General features: G+C 43.3%; 1 protein-coding gene across 2 annotated transcripts in view; it reads right to left on the bottom strand.

Annotated features, from left to right (window-relative positions):
- The window catches only part of LOC111981317 (cytospin-B-like), a 187,865-nt gene that overhangs the window by 109,884 nt on the left and 54,006 nt on the right, over nt 1-23,975 (bottom strand). For both annotated transcript variants that reach the window (XM_024012534.2, XM_024012535.2), the window contains exons 2-3: nt 20,523-20,711; nt 19,889-20,021 (exon numbers count right to left, since the gene is read on the bottom strand). In XM_024012534.2, the coding sequence (XP_023868302.1) occupies nt 19,889-20,021; nt 20,523-20,687 (298 nt within the window). In that variant the 5' untranslated portion in view covers nt 20,688-20,711. The remainder of the gene's footprint in view (nt 1-19,888; nt 20,022-20,522; nt 20,712-23,975) is intronic.

Genomic DNA, 23,975 nt, shown 5'->3' on the forward strand with positions numbered 1-23,975 from the left:
TATCGATAGCAAAAAACTACTGTTCATAATCATTTTTTAGTAATCTCAGGGATCATCACTTTGCTCCATCACTAAACTGTCAATAGACATGAATTATAAAATTACCCTAAAACTGTGTAGGACTACTAAATACTTCATAACAACACACATATGTTAAAAGTGCCGGATTTGCCCTTTAATAAGTGCTGTGGTATTTGAAACAGGCTCTGGCTGGGTCTCAGGAGCAGACAGAGGACACCAGAAAGTGGAGTCACGGTCTCTAGGGGACACTGTCTTATGATCGCAACAAAAGGACATACATTTACTAAATAAGCAGAGACATCAAGTAATTTTTTAATTGCCTCAAGGACATGATGGAAATTCTATTTATCACCACCTCACAAGAATGTAGCCTAACATTCTGCCTTAGCTAGTCAGGTGATAGTAATGTATGTTAGGTGTTCTGACACAAACAATAAATCAAGGTGTTGAAACAGTGTGGTTAGTTTGGACAGGTATGTGTTGATGCGTTCCCTACTTTTAACTGAGGCATTGAGAAATGATCTGCAACATCCTCAAACACAGACTAGATATTAGAACAGTGAATCATTTGAATAAAATGTTCAATATGTTATTGGAAGAAACACCCAAACCAACATAAACATCACGAATTAAAGCAGATTTTGAATTGTGTAATGTCTGACCAGTCTGACAATGCTAGGGTAATGAAATCCATCCATTCAAAGCCCTGTTAGTCCAGATTGCCTATCATCACTGTGACAAGCCTTCAAATCAAATTGTATTTGTCACATGCACCGAATACAACAGGGTAGTAGACCTTACTGTGAAATATCTACTTGCAAGCCATTAACCAACAATGCAGTTCAAGAAATAGAGTTAAGAAAATTATTTAAATAAACGAAAGTAAAAAATAAAATAAAAAGTAACACAATGAAATAACGAGAGAGGAGCTGATGAAGAGGAGCTGATTAGAGTTTACAGTTCTAACACAACAATGCTGACAACTGACATGAGACAAGCCTCTTGACATACTGGAGGATGAAGCCATATTGACATTTACATAATCCAGCAATAAAAACAGGCTTTGGTACAAATACTTACCACAGAGCAAGGTGGTGAGAGGATCAAGTACACCAAGTAAATAATAAGTAGACATAAATCAATAGAGCAGAACCATCTTTAATCATGACTGACAGCATGGACAAATCGTACAAATGTCAAAAGCTACAGCACATTTCACTACACTCTGAAGTAAGCATTGCCCCGGCTATCAGCATCAATACATTAAGATAAGCCACAGACATTTCACTCAGAATATCATCTCACAACACAAAGATGTTTAAATATAATTTAAAACCTCGGACCACAAGCCAACCTTTATTCAAACATGCCTGATATCTCACTCAGACCTTTCAAAAACCATCATTATATCTTAACCATTATATAGGTCTCAACAGTCAACCCAGTATGTATGCGTTGTTGACTGACTAACACACTTCCATTACATGATCATGCGAATGGTTTTACACTGGCTGATCAGCAGCAGCTCTACAGTCCACTGACAGTCATGTTCATCTATTTCAACAGGGACAGGGGGATACTTAGTCAGTTGTACAAACTGAATGCCTTCAACTGGTTAGTTCTTATTGTTTTTATTTCACTGCAGAGCTGCCAGTCCCGCTCAACATGCCGTAGATAGCTCTTTTGTTCCACCCCCATACAAGCGGAGACCTCACCTGACTTAACTGGTTGCCTCCAGAGATGCAACCTCTCTCATCGTCACTCAATGCCTAGGTTTATCTCCACTGTACTCACATCCTACCATACCATTGGCCTGCGTGTTATGCCCTGAATCTATTCTACACGCTAAGAAATCTGCTCCTTTTATTCTCTGTTCCCAACGCATAAGACGACCAGTTCTTATAGCCTTTAGCCGTACCCTTATCCTACTCCTCCTCTGCTCCTCTGGTGATGTAGAGTTAACCCAGTCCCCGTAGCCCCCAGTACTACACCTATTCTCCAGGCGCTCAATTTGTTGACTTCTGTAACCGTAAAAGCCTTGGTTTCATGTATGTTAACATCAGAAGCCTCCTCCCTAAGTTTGTTTTATTCACTGCTTTGCACACTCCGCCAACCCTGATATCCTAGCCGTCTATGAATCCTGGCTTAGGAACATTTCAGTCAAGATAGAACTGCCAAAGGGCAGTTATCAAGGAACCTACCAAGTACAACCCTAAATCGTAAACATGGGCACCCTCATAGATATCATCCTAACCAACTTGCCCTCTAAATACACCTCTGCTGTCTTCAACCATGATCTCAGCGATCACTGCCTCATGCTCGTCCGTAATGGGTTCGCAATCAAACGACCACCCCTCATCACTGTCAAACGCTCCCTAAAACACTTCAGCGAGCAGGCCTTTCTAATTGACTGGCCCAGGTATCCTGGAAGGATATTGACCTCATTCCCGTCAGTAGAGGATGCCTGGTTGTTCTTTAAACGTGCATTCCTCACCATCTTAAATAAGCATGCCACGTTCAAAAAATGTAGAACTAAGAACAGATATAACCCTTGGTTCACTCCAGACTTGACTGCCCTTTGACAGCACAAAAACATCCTGAGGCGTACTGGCATTAGCACCGAATAGTCCCGCGATATGCAACTTTTCAGGGAAGTCAGGAACCAATATACACAGTCAGTTAGGAAAGCAAAAGGTTTCTTTTTTCAAACAGAAATTTGCATCCTGTAGCACTAATTCCAAAATGTTTTGGGACACTGTAAAGTCCATGGAGAATAAGAGGACCTCATCCCAGTTGCCCACTGCACTGAGGCTAGGAAACACGTCACCACGATAAATCTTAGATACATCAGTCAGGAAGTTAAAGCTTGGTCGCAAATGGGTCTTCCAAATGAACAATGACCCCAAGCTACTTCCAAAGTTGTGGTAAAATGGCTTAAGGACAACAAAGTCAAGGTATTTGGTATGGCCATCACAAAGCCCTGACCTCAATCCTATAGAAATTTGTGGGCAGAACTGAAAAAGTGTGTGTGAGCAAGGAGGCCAACAAACCTGACTCTGTTACACCAGCTCTGTCAGGAGGAATGGGCCAAAATTCACCCCAATTATTGTGGGAAAGCTTTTGGAAGGCTACCCGAAATGTTTGTCCCAAATTAAACAATTTAAAGGCAATGCTACCAAATACTAATTGAGTGTATGTAAACTTCTGATCCACTGGGAATGTGATGAAAGAAATAAAAGCTGAAATAAATCATTCTCTCAACTATTATTCTGATATTTCACATTCTTAAAATAAAGTGGTGATCCTAACTGACCTAAGACAGGGACTTTTTTACTAGGATTAAATGTCAGGAATTGTGAAAAACTGAGTTAAATGTATTTGGCTAAAATAGGAGTATGTAAACTTCCGACTACAACTGTAGCCTCGTAAAACTGACTATACTACCGATCCTTGACTTCGGCGATGTCATTTACAAAATAGCCTCCAACCCTCTACTCAGCAAATATATGTAGTCTATCAAAGCCCCATATACTACCCACCACCGCGACCTGTATGCTCTCGTTTGCTGGCCCTCGCTACATATTCGTCGCCAAACCCACTGGCTCCAGGTCATCTATAAGTCTTTGCTAGGTAAAGCCCAGCCTTATCTCAGCTCACTGGTGACCATAGCAACACCCACCCGTAGCACACGCTCCAGCAGATATATTTCACTGGTCATCCCAAAGCCAACACTTCCTTAGCTGCCTTTCCTTCCAGTTCTCTGCTGCCAATGACTGGAACAAATTGCAAAAATCACTGAAGCTGGAGTCTTATATCTCCCTCACTAACTTTAAGCATCAGCTGTTAGAGCAGCTTACCGATCACTTGCACCTGTACACAGCCATCTGTAAATAGGCCACCCAACTACCTCACACCCCAATTGTTATATATATTTTTTGCTCTTTTGAACCCTAGTATCTCTATTGCACATCATCATCTGCACATCAATCACTTCCATGTTAATGCTAAATCGTAATTATTTCACCACTATGGCCCATTTATTGCCTTACCTCCCTAATCTTACTACATCTGCACACACTGTACATAGAGTTTTCTATTGTGTTATTGACTGTACGTTTGTAAACTCTGTGTTGTTGTTTTTGTCGCACTGCTTTGCTTTATTTTGGCCAGGTCGCAGTTGTAAATGAGAACTTGTTCTCAACTGGCTACCTGGTTAAATTAAGGTGAAGAAATATAAAAAATAAAACCTGAAATGTGTCTCCCGCATTTAACCCAACCCTCTGAATCAATCGGGTGCTGGGGGCTGCCTTAATCGACATCTACAGAGAACAGTGGGTTCCCCGGGCGCAGAACAACAGATTTTTACCTGTCAACTTGAAGGATTCAATCCAGCAACCTTTTGGTTACTGGCCCACCACTCTAACATTCTAGGCTACCTGCACTCACTTGTGTGAGGAGGCTGATAGAACAATTCAAACATGAAATCCTGTGGAGAATATCCATCTGTCTCTTTTATGATTTTGATTGAATATATAAGGCCAACTTAGCTTATTTTGACTTCAACATCTTTGGCTGAGGGAATAAATTGGCACAGCTTGCAATCACTTAACACAGGGCGGCAAGTACCTAGTGGTTAGAGCGTTGGACTAGTAACCGAAAGGTTGCAAGATCAAATCCCTGAGCTGATAAGGTAAAATATGTTGTTCTGCCCTGAACAAGGCAGTTAACCCACTGTTCCTAGGCCGTCATTGAAAATAAGAACTTGTTCTTAACTGACTTGCCTAGTTAAATAAAGGTAAAAAAAAAAAAAAAACAAGGCTAAGTGGACTCTGTGCCCTCCTTAAGATGCGTGTTGTTTTTTTAAAGTGTTTATTTTTATTTTTTTACAAACTCGGTAGATAACATGGCTGAAGTAAGGAAAATCTATTTAGGAAGTTGCCTGATGAAATCATTATGCAGGCACAAAGGTAAAATAATCTAATTGTCTGCCCAGTGTGAAAACCTTGAAAAACAAACTTCTTCATTAAAGCCTCTTGATACATTTAAAGCCAATCTGGGTTTTATTGTGTGAGAGCTGAGAAAGGTATTCTGCACCACACTTGGTGCCTGGTTTCACGTCTCACTCAGCTCCCAGGAGCCCTTTGCAAACTAAAAATCAATTGTTTAAGCCTCTAATCAACAGTCCTAAAGGAGATGTGATTAGCATCTACCCAAAAACACAACCCCCAAACACTGTGTGGTTGGGCCTTGAATAAACAAACACTGCTAGTCTGCTACCACAGAGGATTTTACAAGGGGACGCTATGAAACAATATGGTTACATACAAAAATCTACAGAACCAGTCAAAAGTTTGAACACACCTACTCATTCAAAAGTTTTTCTTGATTTTTTTTTACACATTGTAGAATAATAGTGAAGCGAATCAACACTTTGAAAAACTACAGTATGGAATCATGTAATAACCAAAAAAGTGTTCAACAAATCAAATATATTTATGTGGAGATTCTTCAAGGAGCCACCATTTGCCTTGATGACAGCTTGCACACTCATGGAATACATTTCAATTAAAAGTGACATTTGTGGAATTTCTTTCCTCTTAATGCGTTTGAGCCAATCAGTTGTGTGATGACAAGTAGGGTGTATACAGAAGATAGTAAAAGACCAAGCCCTATTTGGTAAAAGACCAATCATTTTATGGCAAGAACAGCTCAAATAAGCAAAGAGAAACAAAAGTCCATCATTACATTAAGACATGAAAGTCAGTCAATCCGAAAAATTTCAAGAACTTTTAAAGTTTCTTCAAGTGCAGTCGCAAAAAACTATCAAGCGCTATGATGAAACTGGCTCCCATGAGGACCGCCACAGAAAGGAAACACCCAGAGTTACCTCTGCTGCAGAGGAAAAGTCATTAGCGTTACCAGCCTCAGAAATTGCAGCCCAAATAAATGCTTCACAGGGTTCAAGTACAGAACAATCTCACATCAACTGTTCATAGGAACTGCGTGAATCAGGTCCTCATGGTTGAATTTGCTGCAAAGATCCCACTACTAAAGACACCAATAAAAGAGACTTGCTTGGGCCAAAGAACACAAGCAATCGACATTAGACCGTGGATATCTGTCCTTTGTTCGATGAGTTCAAATTTGAGACTTTTGGTTCCAACCTCTGTGTCGTTTGTAGAAGCAGAGTAGAGGAACGGATGATCTCCGCATGTGTGGTTCCCACCGTGAAGCATGGAGGAGGAGGTGTGATGGTGTGGGGTGCTTTGCTGGTGACACTGCCCAGTGATTTATTTAGAATTCAAGGCACACTTAACCAGCATGGCTACCACAGCATTCTGCAGCGATATGCCATCCCATCTGGTTTGCACTTAGTGGAACTATCATTTGTTTTTCCACAGGACAATGACCTGGCCTCCACAATCACCCGGTTTTACCCAATTAAAATGGTTTGGGAAGAGTTGGACCGCAGAGTGAAGGAAATAAGTGCTCAGTATATGTGGGAACTATTCAAGACTGTTGGAAAAGCATTCCAGGTGAAGCTGGTTAAGGGAATGCCAAGACTATGCAAAGCGGTCATCAAGGCAAAGGTGGCTACTTTGAAGAATCTAAAATATATTTTCATTTGTTTAACACATTTTTGGATACAACATGATTCCATATGTGTAATTTCATAGATTTGACATCTTCACTATTATTCTACAATGTAGAAAATAGTAAAACTTTTGACTGGTACTGTATGTCCATCCAATACCTAATTGTAGGCCTAATATTTGTCTTTGGCTGACATGTCAATGTAAAGATAACCAGAGGTTTGCTGGATAAAGCCATTCCTCACAAACATATGACCGTTTGTGCTGTTTGTGACATAATTCTGTTAGCAAACTTTGCATCTGCACTGTTATTCAAGTAAATGTGTTTTTGTAAAATCTCCAGTGGGAATTATTGTGCATAGAGTTGTATGGTTTGTTTAACTTGGCAATCATTGGTTATTGTTTGGCACACATTTTAAAGTGAAAAATCTCCGCAAAAAGTGAAAAGTCTCAGCATCATTCTGTTAACGTGGAATTACTCCACTTGCAGAAACATGGAATGTACTTATTAGTCTTATGTCCAGGTATTTGGAAAGCCATTAAAATACTTTTAACACAGGATGTAATATATCACAGACAATGAGGCGAGTGTAGCCTGATGGAATTCATCATTATCTCTGTCTCAAACCTGTATGTACAATGCATTCGGAAAGTATTCAGACCCCTTGACAATTTCCACATTTTGTTACATGACAGCCTTATTCTAAAATGGATGAGATTGATGAGGGAGGGAAAAACAATCTTCACCCAGTACCCCATAACGACAAAGCAAAACTGGGTTTTAGAAATGTTTGCAAATGTGTATATATATACAGTGGGGAGAACAAGTATTTGATATACTGCCGATTTTGCAGGTTTTCCTACTTACAAAGCATGTAGAGGTCTGTAATTTTTATCATAGGTACACTTCAACTGTGAAAGACGGAATCTAAAAATCCAGAAAATCACATTGTATGATTTTTAAGTAATTKATTTGCATTTTATTGCATGACATAAGTATTTGATACATCAGAAAAGCAGAACWTAATATTTGGTACAGAAACCTTTGTTTGCAATTACAGAGACCATACGTTTCCTGTAGTTCTTGACCAGGTTTGCACACACTGCAGCAGTGATTTTGGCCCCCTCCTCCATACAGAACTTCTCCAGATCCTTCAGGTTTCYGGGCTGTCGCTGGGCAATACAGACTTTCAGCTCCCTCCAAAGATTTTCTATTGGGTTCAGGTCTGGAGACTGGCTAGGCCACTCCAGGACCTTGAGATGCTTCTTACYGAGCCACTCCTTAGTTGCCCTGGCTGTGTGTTTCGGGTCGTTGTCATGCTGGAAGACCCAGCCACGACCCAACTTCAATGCTCTTACTGAGGGAAGGAGGTTGTTGGCCAAGATCTCGCGATACATGGCCCCATCCATCCTCCCCTCAATACAGTGCAGTCTTCCTCTCCCCTTTGCAGAAAAGCATCCCCAAAGAATGATATTTCCACGCTTCCCTCCATGCTTCACGGTTGGGATGGTGTTCTTGAGGTTGTACTCATCCTTCTTCTTCCTCCAAACATGGCGAGTGGAGTTTAGACCAAAAAGCTCTATTTTTGTCTCATCAGACCACATGTCCTTCTCCCATTCCTCCTCTGGATCATCCAGGTGATCATTGGCAAACTTCAGATGGGCCTATTTATATATATATATAAAAAAGAAATCACATTTACATAAGTATTCAGACCCTTTACTCAGTACTTTGTTGAAGCACCTTTGGCAGTGATTACAGCGTTGAGTCTTCTTGGGTATGACGCTACAAGCTTGGCACACCTGTATTTGGGGAGTTTCTCCCATTCTCCTCTGCAAATCCTCTCAAGCTCTGTCAGGTTGGATGGGGAGCCTCGCTGCACAGCGATTCTCAGGTATCTCCACAGATATTCGATCGTGTTCAAGTCCAGGCTCTGGCTGGGCCACTCAAGGACTTGTTCTGAAGCCACTCCTGCATTGTCTTGGCTGTGTGCTTAGGGTCGATGTCCTGTTGGAAGGTGAACCTTGGCTGTGTGGTTAGGGTCATTGTCCTGTTGGAAGGTGAACCTTCGCCCCAGTCTGAGGTCCTGAGCGCTCTGAAGCAGGTTTTCATCAAGAATCTCTCTGTACTTTGCTCCGTTCATCTTTCTCTCGATCCTGACTAGTCTCCCAGTCCCAGCCGCTGAAAAACATCACCACAGCATGATGCTGCCACCACCATGCTTTACCGTAGGGATGGTGGCAGGTTTCCTCCAGAGGCGACACTTGGCATTCAGGCCAAAGAGTTCAATCTTAGTTTCATCAGACCAGAGAATGTTGTTTCTCATGGTCTGAGAGTCCTTTAGGTGCCTTTTGGAAAACTCCAAGCGGGCTGTCTGAATAGATTTCTAAAAACCTGTTTTTGCTTTGTCATTATGAGGTATTGCGTGTAGATTGATGAGGAAAATTAGTTATTTAATCCATTTTAGAATATGGCTGTAACGTAACAAAATGTAGAAAAAGTGAAGAGGTCTGAATACTTCCATCGTGTATTGTACACACAGTAGGAACAGCTAGAGGCAGTAGGAACAGCTACAGGCAAGCTGCAGTCAGCCATTCAGTCAGTCAAAGCCAATTAAAGTAGATGTAGTGTGATCAGATCCTGCTCCACCCTTCTTTGTGGTATTCACACACAATGCTGCCAAACACATGAAATAGCACAGCATTKTTCCACAATAGAGCTCACCAGCTTGTAGTCCAAATCCGGAAATTAGTTACCTATGGTTCGTTCAGCCATTCCAATAGGGTAAGTTAATTGGGAAAGCATGGTGTTTTGGGATAAACGCCAAAAATAAGGTCTGAGGTTAACACAGCCTTAGGAGATCATATACATTTTGTTCTGGGAGACAATATCAGTCAGTTAGCATGACCTTTATGAATTATGAGGCCTTTATGTGCTTGTGCTTGTTTTGATTACATAAATTCTTAAAAATTCACAAAACGTGATGTTAGCTGATGGAATATTATCTCATAGAACAAAACATGTAAAATCTCCTAAGCCTGTGTTTAACACATAACTTATTGTCGGATTTGTCCAAACACCCTCCAAAACCCCCATTAATTTCCCCATAGGCTTTGGCCAACAAGCCATGTCTGTGACGTGGTGAGATTGGACCCAGGTGCAGAGAAGAGACCAGACGAGGAATCAGTGGTTAAGGATAAACATAATACTTTATTGAGAAACAGTAGCCGCAGGATCACAGAACACTTGAAAAACAACAAACACTAAGTCTCAAAACAAAAAACAACAAACACTAAGTCTCAACAATTCCAGCTTCTGCAAAGGACAACAGAAAACACACCTATTTTAACAGGGAAATCATAATGAGTAAATTGGACACACCTGAGTGTCGTTAATGTTTCTAGGACAGTCTCTGCCGCCCTCTGGTGACAGGTGGAACTATGACCGTACCCCCCTTCTAGGAGCGGCTCCAGCTGCGGAGCCAGGGTGACCACCACGTAGTTGGTTGTAGTCCCGAACAAGTACCGAACAAGTCCCGGATCCAGGATGTTCCAGGCAGGCACCCACGCCCGCTCCTCGGGCTGTAGCCCTCCCAGTCCACCAGGTACTGCAGGGTGCCTCAGACCCGACGAGCCTCCAACAGATTCCGGACAGTATATGCCGGGCGACCATCAACAAGTCAAGGGGGCGGAGGGGCAGGTGTGGGGGGGAGAAGGGACTGGTCCTTACCAGCTTGAGACGGGAGACATGAAAGTATGGACATACTCTCATAGACCTGGGAAGCTGGAGGCGATAGGTGACCAGGTTGATGCGGCTCAGGATCTTGAATGGTCCTATGTAGCYTGGAGTGAGCTTCAGCGAGTCCACCCTTAAGGGAAGATCACGGGTGGACAGCCACACCCGTTGACCCGGTCGGAGGAGCCGAAGAGGCCTTCGGTGCCAGTTTGCCTGGTGTTGGTGTCAGGCAGATGAGCGGAGCAAGGAGGAACGCGCTCTGATCCATGTGKAGAGACCTCATCGAATAAACGCCTCGGCTGATGGCACCCCGCTTCGGCCTCTTGTTCAGGAAACGGGGGGTGAACCCGAACTGACACTCAAACGGCAACAGTCCAGTGGACGAGTTCGGCAATGTGTTGTGAGCATACTCAGCCCAGATGAGGCACTTGCTCCAGTTGCTGGCCTGGTTGGAGACGAAACAGCGGAGGAACTTCTCCAGCTCCTGGTTGGCCTGCTCCGTTTGCTCATTCGACTGTGGGTGGACCCCCGAGGAGAGACTTACCGACACCCCCAAAAGGGAGCAGAAGGCTTTACAATACCGTGCGACGAARTGGGGCCCACGATCCGAGACAATGTCCATGTAGTCGAAAGACATGGGTAATCATGAGATCAGCAGTCTCCTTTGCTGAGGGCAACTTAGGTAAGGCAATGAAATGGGCTGCCTTGGAAAACCAATTGACGACCACCAGGATCGAGGTAAGCCCTTGTGATGGGGGTAAGCCTGTGGTAAAGTCTACGGACAGGAGGGACCAGGGCTGGCTGGGGATTGACAGAGGTTGGAGCAAKCCAACCGGTCGCTGTTGTGAGGACTTGCTCAGGGCCCAGGTGGAGCAGGCCGTAACGAAGGATCTCACATCCTCAATCATGTTGGGTAACCAGAATTTCCACCTCAGGAACTCCACTGTCCGATTAACCCCAGACCCCTAATTTAGAGGAGTGTCCCCATTGTAGTACCCGGGTATGGGCTGATCACGGAACATAACATCTGTTAGTGAGACCCCACCGGGGTCAGGTTCTCGGGTCTGGGCTTGTCGGACCGTGGTCTCAATACTCCATATCACGGGGGCCACGAAGCTGGGGGTGATGATCTCGTAGTCCCTCTCCTTGTTAGAGACATCATGTTGGCGGGACAAGGCMTCTGCTTTCTGATTCTTGGATCCCGGGCGATAGGCTAGTGTGAAGTTGAACCTGTTAAAGAACAGAGCCCACCTACCCTGGTGAGTGTTTAACCTCTTGGCTTCTTGAATGGAGACCAAGTTCTGATGGTCCGTCCAAATCAKGAAAGGATGAGGTCCCCCCTCCAACCAGTGTCTCCACCCCTTAAGGTCCCATTTAACTACCAAGAGCTCCCGGTTGCCTACATRGTAGTTGTGTTCCGCTGGCGAGAACCGCTTGGAGAGAAAGGCACATGGGTGCAGTTTCTTGTTCCGCTGTGAAAGGACCGCCCCTGCCCCGGTGTCTGAGGCGTCCACCTCTACCACGAAGGGACGGGTAGGATCAGGATGGACGAGGATGGGTCCGGAGGTGAAACATCCCTTGAGCTTCCRGAATGCCCTGTCAGCCTTGGGGTCCAGCAAAAACGTTTCTGGGACTTGCAGTTTAGGGCCGTGAGAGGCGCTGCCACCGCACCAAAGTTGCGTATATAAAAAGCCTGTAAAAATTGGCAAACCCGAGGAACCGCTGGACTTGTTTGAGTGAGGCGGGACGGGGCCAGTCGATGACCGCTCTCACCTTTATGGGGTCCATTTGGATGTCGGCAGTAAAGATAATGTGGCCCGGGAAAGAAACTTGGGATACATGGAACTCACACTTCTCTATCTTGATGTATAGTTGACTCTGCAGGATGCGTCTCAGGACTTGGCAGACGTGTAGGATGTGTTCCGGAAGGGTCTTGGAGAAGGTAAACAAAGACGAAACGATTCAACATATCCCTAAGCGTGTCATTGACCAATGCTTGGAAGACTGCCGGTGAGTTCGACAATCCAAAGGGCATGACTAAATACTCATAGTGGCCACTCGGTGTTAACTTCTCTAGGGTAGGGGGCAGCATTTGGAATTTTGGATGAAAAGCATGCCCAAATTAAACTGCCTGCTTCTCGGGCCCAGAAGATATGATATGCATATACAGTGGGCAGAACAAGTATTTGATACACTGCCGATTTTGCAGGTTTTCCTACTTACAAAGCATGTAGAGGTCTGTAATTTTTATCATAGGTACACTTCAACTGTGAAAGACGTAAAAAAAAAAAACAAGAACTAAAACAAAAATCCGAAATCAATTGTATGATTTTTAAGTAATTAATTTGCATTTTATTGCATGACATAAGTATTTGATCACCTACCAACCAGTAAGAATTCCGGCTCTCACAGACCTGTTAGTTTTTCTTTAAGAAGCCCTCCTGTTCTCCACTCATTACCTGTATTAACTGCACCTGTTTGAACTCGTTACCTGTATAAAAGACACCTGTCCACACACCAATCAAACAGACTCCAACCTCTCCACAATGGCCAAGACCAGAGAGCTGTGTAAGGAGATCAGGGATAAAATTGTAGACCTGCACAAGGCTGGGATGGGCTACAGGACAATAGGCAAGCAGCTTGGTGAGAAGGCAACAACTGTTGGCGCAATTATTAGAAATAGAAGAAAATAGAAGAAGTTCAAGATGATGGTCAATCACCCTCGGTCTGGGGCTCCATGCAAGATCTCACCTCGTGGGGCATCAATGATCATGAGGAAGGTGAGGGATCAGCCCAGAACTACACGGCAGGACCTGGTCAATGACCTGAAGAGAGCTGGGACCACAGTCTCAAAGAAAACCATTAGTAACACACTACGCCGTCATGGATTAAAATCCTGCAGCGCACACAAGGTCCCCTGCTCAAGCAGGCGCATGTCCAGGCCCGTCTGAAGTTTGCCAATGACCATCTGGATGATCCAGAGGAGGAATGGGAGAAGGTCATGTGGTTTGATGATTCAAAAATAAGAGCTTTTTGGTCTAAACTCCACTCGCCGTGTTTGGAGGAAGAAGAAGGATGAGTACAACCCCAAGAACACCATCCCAACCGTGAAGCATGGAGGTGGAAACATCATTCTTTGGGGATGCTTTTCTGCAAAGGGGACAGGACGACTGCACCGTATTGAGGGAGGATGGATGGGGCCATGTATTGCGAGATCTTAGCCAACAACCTCCTTCCCTCAGTAAGAGCATTGATGATGGGTCGTGGCTGGGTCTTCCAGCATGACAACGACCCGAAACACACAGCCAGGGCAACTAAGGAGTGCTCCGTAAGAAGTATCTCAAGGTCCTGGAGTGGCCTAGCCAGTCTCCAGACCTGAACCCAATAGAAAATCTTTGGAGGGAGCTGAAAGTCGTATTGCCCAGCGACAAGCCCCGAAACCTGAAGGATTTGGAGAAGGTCTGTATGGAGGAGTGGGCCAAAATCCCTGCTGCAGTGTGTGCAAACCTGGTCAAGAACTACAGGAAACGTATGATCTCTGTAATTGCAAACAAAGGATTCTGTACCAAATATTAAGTTCTGCTTTTCTGATGTATCAAATACTTATGTCATGCAATAAAATGCTAATTAATTACTTAAAAATCATACAATGTGATTTTCGGGATTTTTGTTTTAGATTCCGTCTCTCACAGTTGAAGTGTACCTATGATAAAAATTACAGACCTCTACATGCTTTGTAAGTAGGAAAATCGGCAAAATCGGCAGTGTATCAAATACTTGTTCTCCCCACTGTAACTGGTAGATTTGGATAGAAAACACTCTAAAGTTTCAAAAACTGTTAAAATAGTGTCTGTGAGTATAACAGAACTGATTTGGAAGGCGAAAACCTGAGAAAAATCAATTCGGGAYGTAGTTTTTTTGTTGGTTTTGTAGTTTTCTTTTCAATGCCATTACAGTATCCATTGACTTAGGACTCAAATTGCAGTTCCTATGCCTTRCACTAGATGRCAACAGTCTTTAGAAACTGTTTCAGGCTTGTATTCTGAAAAATGAGGAAGTAAGAGCAGTCTGAATGAGTGGACCCTAAAGTGTCACAGAGCTTTTTCATGCGCYKGACCGAGAGAGTGCCTTTCRTGTTTACKTTTTATATTGACGACGTTATTGTCCGGTTMAAATATTATCGATTATTTAGGCTAAAAACAACCTGAGGATTGAATATAAACATCGTTTGACATGTTTCTATGAACTTTACGGATACAATTTGGATTTTTTGTCTGCCTGTTTTGACTGCGTTTGAGCCTGTGGATTACTGAAGAAAACGCGCGAATAAAACTGAGGTTTTTGGATATAAAGAGACTTTATCGAACAAAAGGAACATTTATTGAGTAAATTAATGTCTGCTGAGTGCAACCATATGAAGATCATCAAAGGTAAGGGATTAATTTAATCTCTATTTCTGACTTGTGTAACTCTTCTACTTAGCTGGTTACTGTTTGTAATGATTTGTCTGCTGGGCTATGTTCTCAAATAATCGTAAGGTATGCTTTCGCCGTAAAGCATTTTTTAAATCTGACACCGTGGTTGGATTCACAAGAAGTTAATCTTTAAACCTATGTAAAATATGTTTTMTTTTCTGAATTTTTATAATGAGTATTTCTGTATTTGAATTTAGCGCCCAGCAGTTTCACTGGCTGTTGAAGAGGTGGGACGCTAACGTCTCACGTACCCAAGAGAGGTTAAAGGCAGTCTTCCATTCATCTCCCTCTCTGATTCTCACCAGATTGTAAGTGTTGCGGAGGTCCAGTTGGGTGAAGAATTGGGCCCCATGGGCCAACTCCAAGGCGGCGGACATCAGGGGTAGAGGGTAACGATTCTTAATCGTAATCCTGTTCAGCCCTCTGTAATCGATGCAGGGACGCAGACCTCCATCCTTCTTTTCCACAAAGAAGAAGCCTGTACCATCCGGGAGTTGCTGGATGTAATTGTCATGACTGCTTCCCCGGGGAAGGGGGYCGCCGGGTAGGAGTTCTATGGCGCAGTCGTATGGACGATGAGGAGGGAGGGTAGCGGATTGCCTCTTACTGAAGGCCTCCCGGAGGTCGAAGTACTCGGGAGGGAGAGCGGAAATGTCTTGGTCGTCAATGTATGCCGGGGAACACGGAGAGGCTCTTGGTGGGGTCTTAGGCATTTAGTCTGGCAGTTCATACCCCAGTCTAGTAGGTGGACCAGGATAATAGTGGGTTATGTAGTACTAGCCAGGGGTACCCTAGGTTAAGGGGGTTCTCAGGAGCAGTGATCAAAAGGAAACTAAGAGTCTCTGAGTGGTTTGGACACACCTGAGTGTCGTTAATGTCTCTAGGATGGTCTCTGCCGCACTCTGGTGACAGGTGGAACCATGACAATGGCAGAGTTAGTGCCTACAAAAAGATGCCGTTACTACTGCTCTCTATGTGAGACTAAATATTGTTCCCATAGTTCAATTATGCCCTGCCTGGCCCGTCACATCAACACGTGGAAGGTAGGTACAACACACACACACGTTTGTTTTACGATCCTTGTGGGGACCAAACAATTAAATCCCATTCAAAATCCTATTTTCCCTAACCTAACCCTAACCTTAAAATATAGTTTTTCCTTGTGGGGACTGGCGAAATGTCCCCTCACTTGTCCCAATTTTCCTTGTTTTACTATCCTTGTGAGGACTTCTGACCCCCACAAGGATAGTAAAACCAAACACACACACCACACACACACACACACACACACACACACACACACACACAGACACAGACACACTTGTTTTCTGTTGAAATTAACAGCCAGCCAAGCAAAAAAAGTAGCAAACATATCAGAGACAGACATGCAAGTGACTAAACAACAGCAGGCTGTATAAAGGGAGGATCTTCCTATGACGCAGCAGCAGCAACAACATACTTCACACTGGGACACCATAAACAATCAAACACTTCACTTTTTAATTCTCCTAAGAAGCCCTTATGCTCAGTTCAGTCAAAACCCAGACAGGGTTTATACAACAGCTAAGGGTTTAGTTTGTTATTCACATGCTCAGAAAATCATTACAAAAGCCTTAATTGTGTAATGCATTAAATACTTATGTGACATGGAACATATAATGCAATTCAAATTTCAGTGTAAAAAAGACTATAAAGTATAGTTGAATCTAATATAAATTTACGGCAAATCCAAATGACTTTAAACAGTGAACTAGTCAAAATATTTAGAAAATATAGCCTATAATGAATGACTGCTGTAATTGAGAGATCTATCTTGATGATTGATGTGTACAGCATGTGTCCAGTGGGTGAAAGTGTGATACAGTTACAGTATTATGCTGTCACAATGACAGAGCCCTGGGTTAATTTGCTAAGGTTGTTATTGAGGTTCCAACACAGAGTCCAACACATTCAACTCAGTCAAACACATGTTCTGGGTGTTCTTTTGTTCCAAGGCCTCATGCTCACCCATGTTCGAACCCCTGACTGACAGTCCCTAACACTAAACATCTGAGTGTGTAACTAACTAACAACCCAACACATTCACGCTTGCTGCACTAATGCACACACACACACAAAGACACATACTGTACGTGTGCATACTCATCACACACACACAAATCTCTAAGGAGAACAATGATGATCATTCTTTCCCTTTCAATAAGCTCCGACCTGTCCTATTGGAAAATAAGTCCTCATATTTTCCGTATCATGGCAGAACAAATGGCCACATTACAGAGAACTATTCAGAGGTCGTTAGAGGGGCAGACAACGATAATGTCCACTCACTGTGRCAGGTTTGGACCCAGAAACAATAGGAGACTACTCAGACAACCACCTGCATCCCAACAGGCCAACTAGACACTGAACAGATATGGAAYTAAAGAGGGGATTTCAGGGAAAGTTCTTTATGGCTTGTATTGTAGAACTTGAGCAATTTTAGCAAATCYGAGTGATGATCTATGGCCCTCTAGTGGCCATCAGGGGAAGTTGTACCCYATGTCTCCCTGGTTGTTCATCACAGAGCAAAATGAGATCAACAACAGGGACTACAAGAAGGAGTGAAGTGTGATTCTGAACTGATTATTGGAAAAACACCATTACCCTCTCTGATACGTAAATGCAGTGTGTGTGATTATTTCACACAGACAGACGACTCAGCATACAAAAAGTCAACTACAATATTTGATAGAAAACATTGATTGATACTTGGCCATTCAGTTACTTTTTGTRGGAAGGACCCAGAGTTTACATTTTCTTTTCAGGTGGAATATTGTTTCATATGGATAACAAAGAAAGAGGAAGTAAAAGGGACGTGTGATTGTGTGTTTGTGTTTCAAGTTTCATGTTTTATTAGTCATATGTACAGGATACACATGGTATACACCGTCCAACGAAATGCTTATTGCAGGTTCCTTCTCGACAATGCAATAAGAAATAAGAAAATATAAGAATATGAACATAAAGTAAATGGCTCAGTAGAATAGAACAAACCTTTTAGCATAAGAATAACACAATTTATAGTCCAATATTTACACGTGTTTTGGGGAAGGGGGGATTGGAGGGTAGTGTTTAAATTGTGCAGTGTAATAATAAGAGTCTGGTTGCAGCAGTTGTGATGTGTGTGTAGCATGAATGTACATATACAGTGCATTTCGGAAAGTATTCAGACCCCTTGACTTTTTCCACATTTTGTTACGTTATGGCCTTATTCTAAAATMTATTAAATACATTTTTTCCCTCATCAATCTACACACAATACCCATAACTACAAAGTGAAAACAGGTTTTTAGAAATTCTAGCAAATTTAATACAAATAAAAACAGAAATACCTTATTTACATTAGTATTCATACCCTTTTCTATGAAACTCGAAATTGAGCTTAGGTGCATCCTGTTTTCATTGATCATCCTTGAGATGTTTCTACAACTTGATTGGAGTCCACCTGTGGTAAATTCAATTGATTGGACATGATTTGGAAAGGCACACACCTGTCTATATAAGGTCCCACAATTGACAGTGCATGTCAGAGCAAAAACCAAAGCCATGAGGTCGAAGGAATTGTCCGTAGAGCTCTGAGACAGAAAAGTGTCGAGGCACAGATCTGGGGAAGGGCACCAAAAAAAATTCTGCAGCATTGAAGAACACAGTGGCATCCATCATTCTTAAATGGAAGAAGTTTGGAACCACCAAGGCTCTTCCCGGCCAAACTGAGCAATCAGGGGAGAAGGGCGTTGGTCAGGGAGGTGACCAAGAACCTGATGGTCACTCTGACAGAGCTCCAGAGTTCTTCTGTGGAGATGGGAGAACCTTCCAGAAGGACAACTATCTCTGCAGCACTCTACCAATCAGGCTTTAATGGTAGAGTGGCCAGACGGAAGCCACTCCTCAGTAAAAGGCACATGACAGCCCACTTGGAGTTTGCCAAAAGGCACCTAAAGGACTCTCAGACCATGAGAAACAACATTCTCTGGTCTGATGAAACTAAGATTGAACTCTTTGGCCTGAATGCCAAGCGACACGTTGGGAGGAAACCTGGCACCATCCCTATGGTAAAGCATGGTGGTGGCAGCATCATGCTGTGGTGATGTTTTTCAGCAGCAGGGACTGGGAGACTAGTCAGGATCGAGGGAAAGATGAACGCCGCAAAGTACAGAGATCCTTGATGAAAACCTGCTCCAGGGCGCTCAGAACCAGACTGGGGCGAAGGTTCACCTTCCAACAGGACAACAACCTAAGCACACAGCCAAGATAACGCAGGAGTGGCTTCGGGACAAGTCTCTGAATGTCCTTGAGTGGCCCAGCCAGAGCACGGACTTCAACCCGATCGAACATCTCTGGAGAGACCTGAAAATAGCTGTGCAGCAACGCTCTCCTTCCAACCTGACAGAGCTTGAGAGGATCTGCAGAGAAGATCGGGAGAAACTCCCCAAATACAGGTGTGCCAAGCTTGTAGTGTCATACACAAGAAGACTCGAGGCTGTAATCTCTGCATCTCTAATACATTTGCAAAAATGTCTAAAAAAACTGTTTTAGCTTTGTCATTATCGGGTATTGTGTTTTGATTGATGAGGGGGAAAAAATATGTAATACATTTTAGAATAAGGCTGTAATGTAACAAAATATGGAAAAAGTCAAGGGGTATGAATACTTTCCGAATGCACTCTGTGTGTGTGTGGGTTGGTTCTTCTATCCATGTGGGGACCTAAAATCCCCAAAAGTCCCCTCAAGGATAGTAAAACAAGAAAAATTCTCCCTTGTGGGGACTTTTCCCACATCTCCATAAGAACAAAAGCTATTTTAAACTTAGGGGTTCGGTTTAGGATTAGGGTTAGAATTAGGGTTAGGGTAATGGGTTAGTCGTTAGGTTTAAGTTTAAGAGTTAGGTTTAGGTTTAGGGTTTGGGTTAAGGTTAAGGTTAGGGAAAATAAGATTTTGAATGGAAATAAATGTTACGTCCCCAAGAGGATAGAAGAACAAAACGTGGGTGTGGGTGTGTGTGCACTGAACTATGGGTCCCCTACCTGAGAGGCTGCGAGGTCTCGCTTCGGCCAGGTCAGAGATGGCCCCTGCAGTGACAGTCTTCCTCATGCGTGAGCCTATGGCTGCTGCCAGGGCAGGCTTGGCCAGTGTGTCATCACTACTGGCCCTCTTCAGCTAGAACAATACACACATACATACACACTCAGTCAGGATTTAGGAAACCACAGATTACCTTACCAATTGGAAAACATCCTCAATCTACTAGTATTAAATTGAAAAGCACTCTCGGGCAAATAATCATGTTGTCAGTGCAACCCTTTTTGGTTCCAGGTAGAACCCTTTTGGGTTCAATGTAAAACCCTCTGTGGAAAGGGGACAGCTGAAMAACTGTTTTAGGTTCTAGATAGCACCTTTTTTTCTAAGAGTGTGTATGCTTTGTGACACCCCACCGAGGTCAGTGTCTGCACGTGATGCAGAGGTAGAATAATTCAATTGAACATTTGTTTCAATCATCCAAATGGACAGAGATGCTCTTAGAAAAATGTAAGGGGTGGGGTGGTATCTTCCCCTATCTCCCTCCCACCTGTCCCACTCCRAACCTCCCACCATTCATTAAGGAGATGTTGGGTGTGTTCAGTGGTGCCCCTGTTATCTACTGTGTCTGGCACCACTCACCTTGCTAAGGCGCAGGTCTGTTGCCAGGGTGTTGGAGGATCTGGAGGTTTTGATGCCTGTAGCTGTGGTGGAGGTGGTGGTAGAGGGGGCGAGGGAGGCTTGCTTGGCCCTCTCCTGGAGCCCTGGCTTGGGCAGCACTGCCTTGGCCATGCCCCCTTTCAGCATGACTCTGTCTGCTATACCTGCTGCCTACGATGGACAGGAGAGAGAGAGATAACAGGGTGTAAATATTATTATGAATACATGGGTATGACACAAATGCTTCAGTCATTGTGACCTCTGCTGGTTGAAATTATGAAGTAGAACTGAATCACGATTAGCCTATATATTCAGTACGGCTTTACATTATTTAGCTTGTTTCAATAAAAATAAGTGAAACATGGCCCGCGGTATTAGATAAACTATTCCAGATTCACATCAAAATAGGCTACCCTTTGGGTGGCCTTCTGTACAGGAAAAGATGACTAATTCTTATCAAGCAGATATTGGGTACATTTGGTACAGTTGTAAAGTGAAAGGGAGACTACTGCAGGCCTAAATATCTGAGAGAAGAGAGTATAGAGTGTGTGAAGGGGTGGTTAGCGGATATGGTGCTGCCACTGATGGCATTTCAGCCTGTGCCAAGACATACAAGACATAAGCCAACAGTAGTCTGAGCAGAGTGAGAGGACAGCTGAGGTAGTGAGACTGTCAACTCCCGCTAGTCAGGACACATCCTGTTACAGAGCTGAGAAAACACAGCCTCCTGTCCAATCAGATCTCCACACCACTGGGACTAGAAACCAAATATAACACAACACACTCAGACCACACAKCTGAGTTGGTTTGAAGGCACTTAACTAGGGGAAGATGCAGATTGTAATTTAACTGGCAGTGGCTTGGCATCAATAACCAATGCACATGTCTGTTTGACAAATAGAGACAAACATTCTGAATAGCCTACACATAATGAAAGATGATGTAGGCTAGTCTGTGTCAAGCAGACAGGTGGTGCTCTTAGCTTGGAGAGCAACTGACTGCTTTCTCCACTCTTTACTGTAATGAGCTTTTCTTTGATTTGAAGCAAGGTGGGGAGGTGAGGTCTGAGGGAAGGGTATCCCAATCATTATTGACTGACACACAAGCATAGCACACACAAACAAACACAGAGTGAGAGTGCCTAATTTCTACCAGCATGTCACCTGTGCAACTAGAGGCAAAAAAAAATCWACTTTACTACACACACAGAAATGCATACAAAGCTCTCCTTCGCCCTCCATTTGGCAAATCTGACCATAACTCTATCCTCCTGATTTTTGCTTACAAGCAAAAACACAAACAGGAAGTACCAGTGACGCGCTGAATACGGAAGTGGTCCGATGAAGTGAATGTTAAGCTACAGGACTGTTTCGCTAGCACAGGCTGGAATATGTTCTGGGATTCACCTGATGGTATTAAGGAAATTATCACATCAGTCACCGGCTTCATTAATAAATTAATCGATGATGCGGTCCCCACAGTGAACCTACATCCCTACCAGATGCCATGGATTACAGGCAACATCCACACTGAGCTAAAGGCTAGAGCTGCCACTTTCAGGGAGCGGGACACTAATACAGACTCTTATAAGAAATCCCACTACGACCTCCGACGAGCCTTCAAACAGGATTGAATCCTAATATGCCGMCTCTGAGTTCGTTGGATGTGGAAGGGTATTTCAAACGATCACATATTACAAAGGTAAACCCAACCGCGAGCTGCCCAGTGACGCGAGCCTACTAGATGAGCTAAATGCCTTCTATGCTCGCGTCAAGGCAAGCAACACTGAACAATGCATGAGAGCAAGAGCTGTTCCGGATGCTCTCCCTAACCGATGTGAGTAAGACCTTTAAAAACGTTAACATTAACAAGGCCGCAGGGTCAGGTAGATTACCAGGACGCGTACTCAGAGCATACGCTGACCAGCTGGCAAGTGTCTTCAATAACATTTTCAACCTCTCTCTGAACCAGTCTGCTATACCTACAGCCAAATACAATTAAACTCAGGATTAAATGTCAGGAATTGTGAAAAACTATCAGTTAGGATCACCACTTTATTTTAAGAATGTGAAATGTCAGAATAATAGTTGAGAGAATGATTTATTCCAGCTTTTATTTCTTTCATCACATTCCCAGCGGGTCAGAAGTTTACATACACTCAATTCGTATTTGGTAGCATTGCCTTTTAAATTGTTTAACTTGGGTCAAACGTCTCGGGTAGCCTTCCACAAGCTTCCCACAATAAGTTGGGTGAATTTTGTCCCATTCCTCCTGACAGAGCTGGTGTAACTGAGTCAAGTTTGTAAGCCTCCTTGCTCGCACATGCTTTTTCAGTTCTGCCCACAAATTTTCTATAGGATTGAGGTCAGGGCTTTGTGATGGCCACTCCAATAACTTGACTATGTTGTCCTTAAGCCATTTTGCCACAACTTTGGAAGTATGCTTGGGGTCATTGTCCATTTGGAAGACCCATTTGCGACCAAGCTTTAACTTCCTGACTGATGTCTTGAGATGTTGCTTCAATATATCTACATAATTTTCCTGCCTCATGATGCCATCTATTTTGTGAAGTGCACCAGTCCCTCCTGCAGCAAAGCACCCCCACAACATGATGCTGCCACCCCCGTGCTTCACGGTTGGGATGGTGTGCAAGCCTCCCCCTTTTTCCTCCAAACATAATGATGGTCATTATTGCTAAACAGATCTATTTTTGTTTCATCAGACCAGAGGACATTTCTCCAAAAGGTACGATCTTTGTTCCCATGTGCAGTTTCAAACCGTAGTCTGGCTTTCTTATGGCGGTTTTGGCCTTTCAGGTTATGTCGATATAGGACTTGTTTTACTGTGGATATAGATACTTTTGTACCCGTTTCCTCCAGCATCTTCACAAGGTCCTTTGCTGTTGTTCTGGGATTGATGTGCACTTTTCTCACCAAAGTACGTTAATCTCTAGGAGACAGAATGCGTCTCCTTTAGCGGTATGACGGCTGCGTGGTCCCATGGTGTTTATACTTGCGCACTATTGTTTGTACAGATGAACGTGGTACCTTCAGGCATTTGGAAATTGCTCCCAAAGATGAACCAGACTTTTTTTTCTGAGGTCTTGGCTGATTTCTTTTGATTTCCCATGATGTCAAGCAAAGAGGCACTGAGTTTGAAGGTAGGCCTTGAAATACATCCACAGGTACACCTCCAATTGACTCAAATTAAGTCAATTAGCCTATCGAAAGCTTCTAAAGCCATGACATAATTTTCTGGAATTTTCCAAGCAGTTTAAAGGCACAGTCAACTTAGTATATGTAAACCTCTGACCCACTGGAATTGTGATACAGTGAATTATAAGTGAATTCTGTAAACAATTGTTGGAAAAATTACTTGTGTCATGCACAAAGTAGATGTCCTAACCGTCTTGCCAAAACTATAGTTTGTTAACAA

This window comes from Salvelinus sp. IW2-2015, linkage group LG20 (genome assembly GCF_002910315.2).
Source record: "Salvelinus sp. IW2-2015 linkage group LG20, ASM291031v2, whole genome shotgun sequence".
NCBI classification, from domain to species: domain Eukaryota; kingdom Metazoa; phylum Chordata; class Actinopteri; order Salmoniformes; family Salmonidae; genus Salvelinus; species Salvelinus sp. IW2-2015.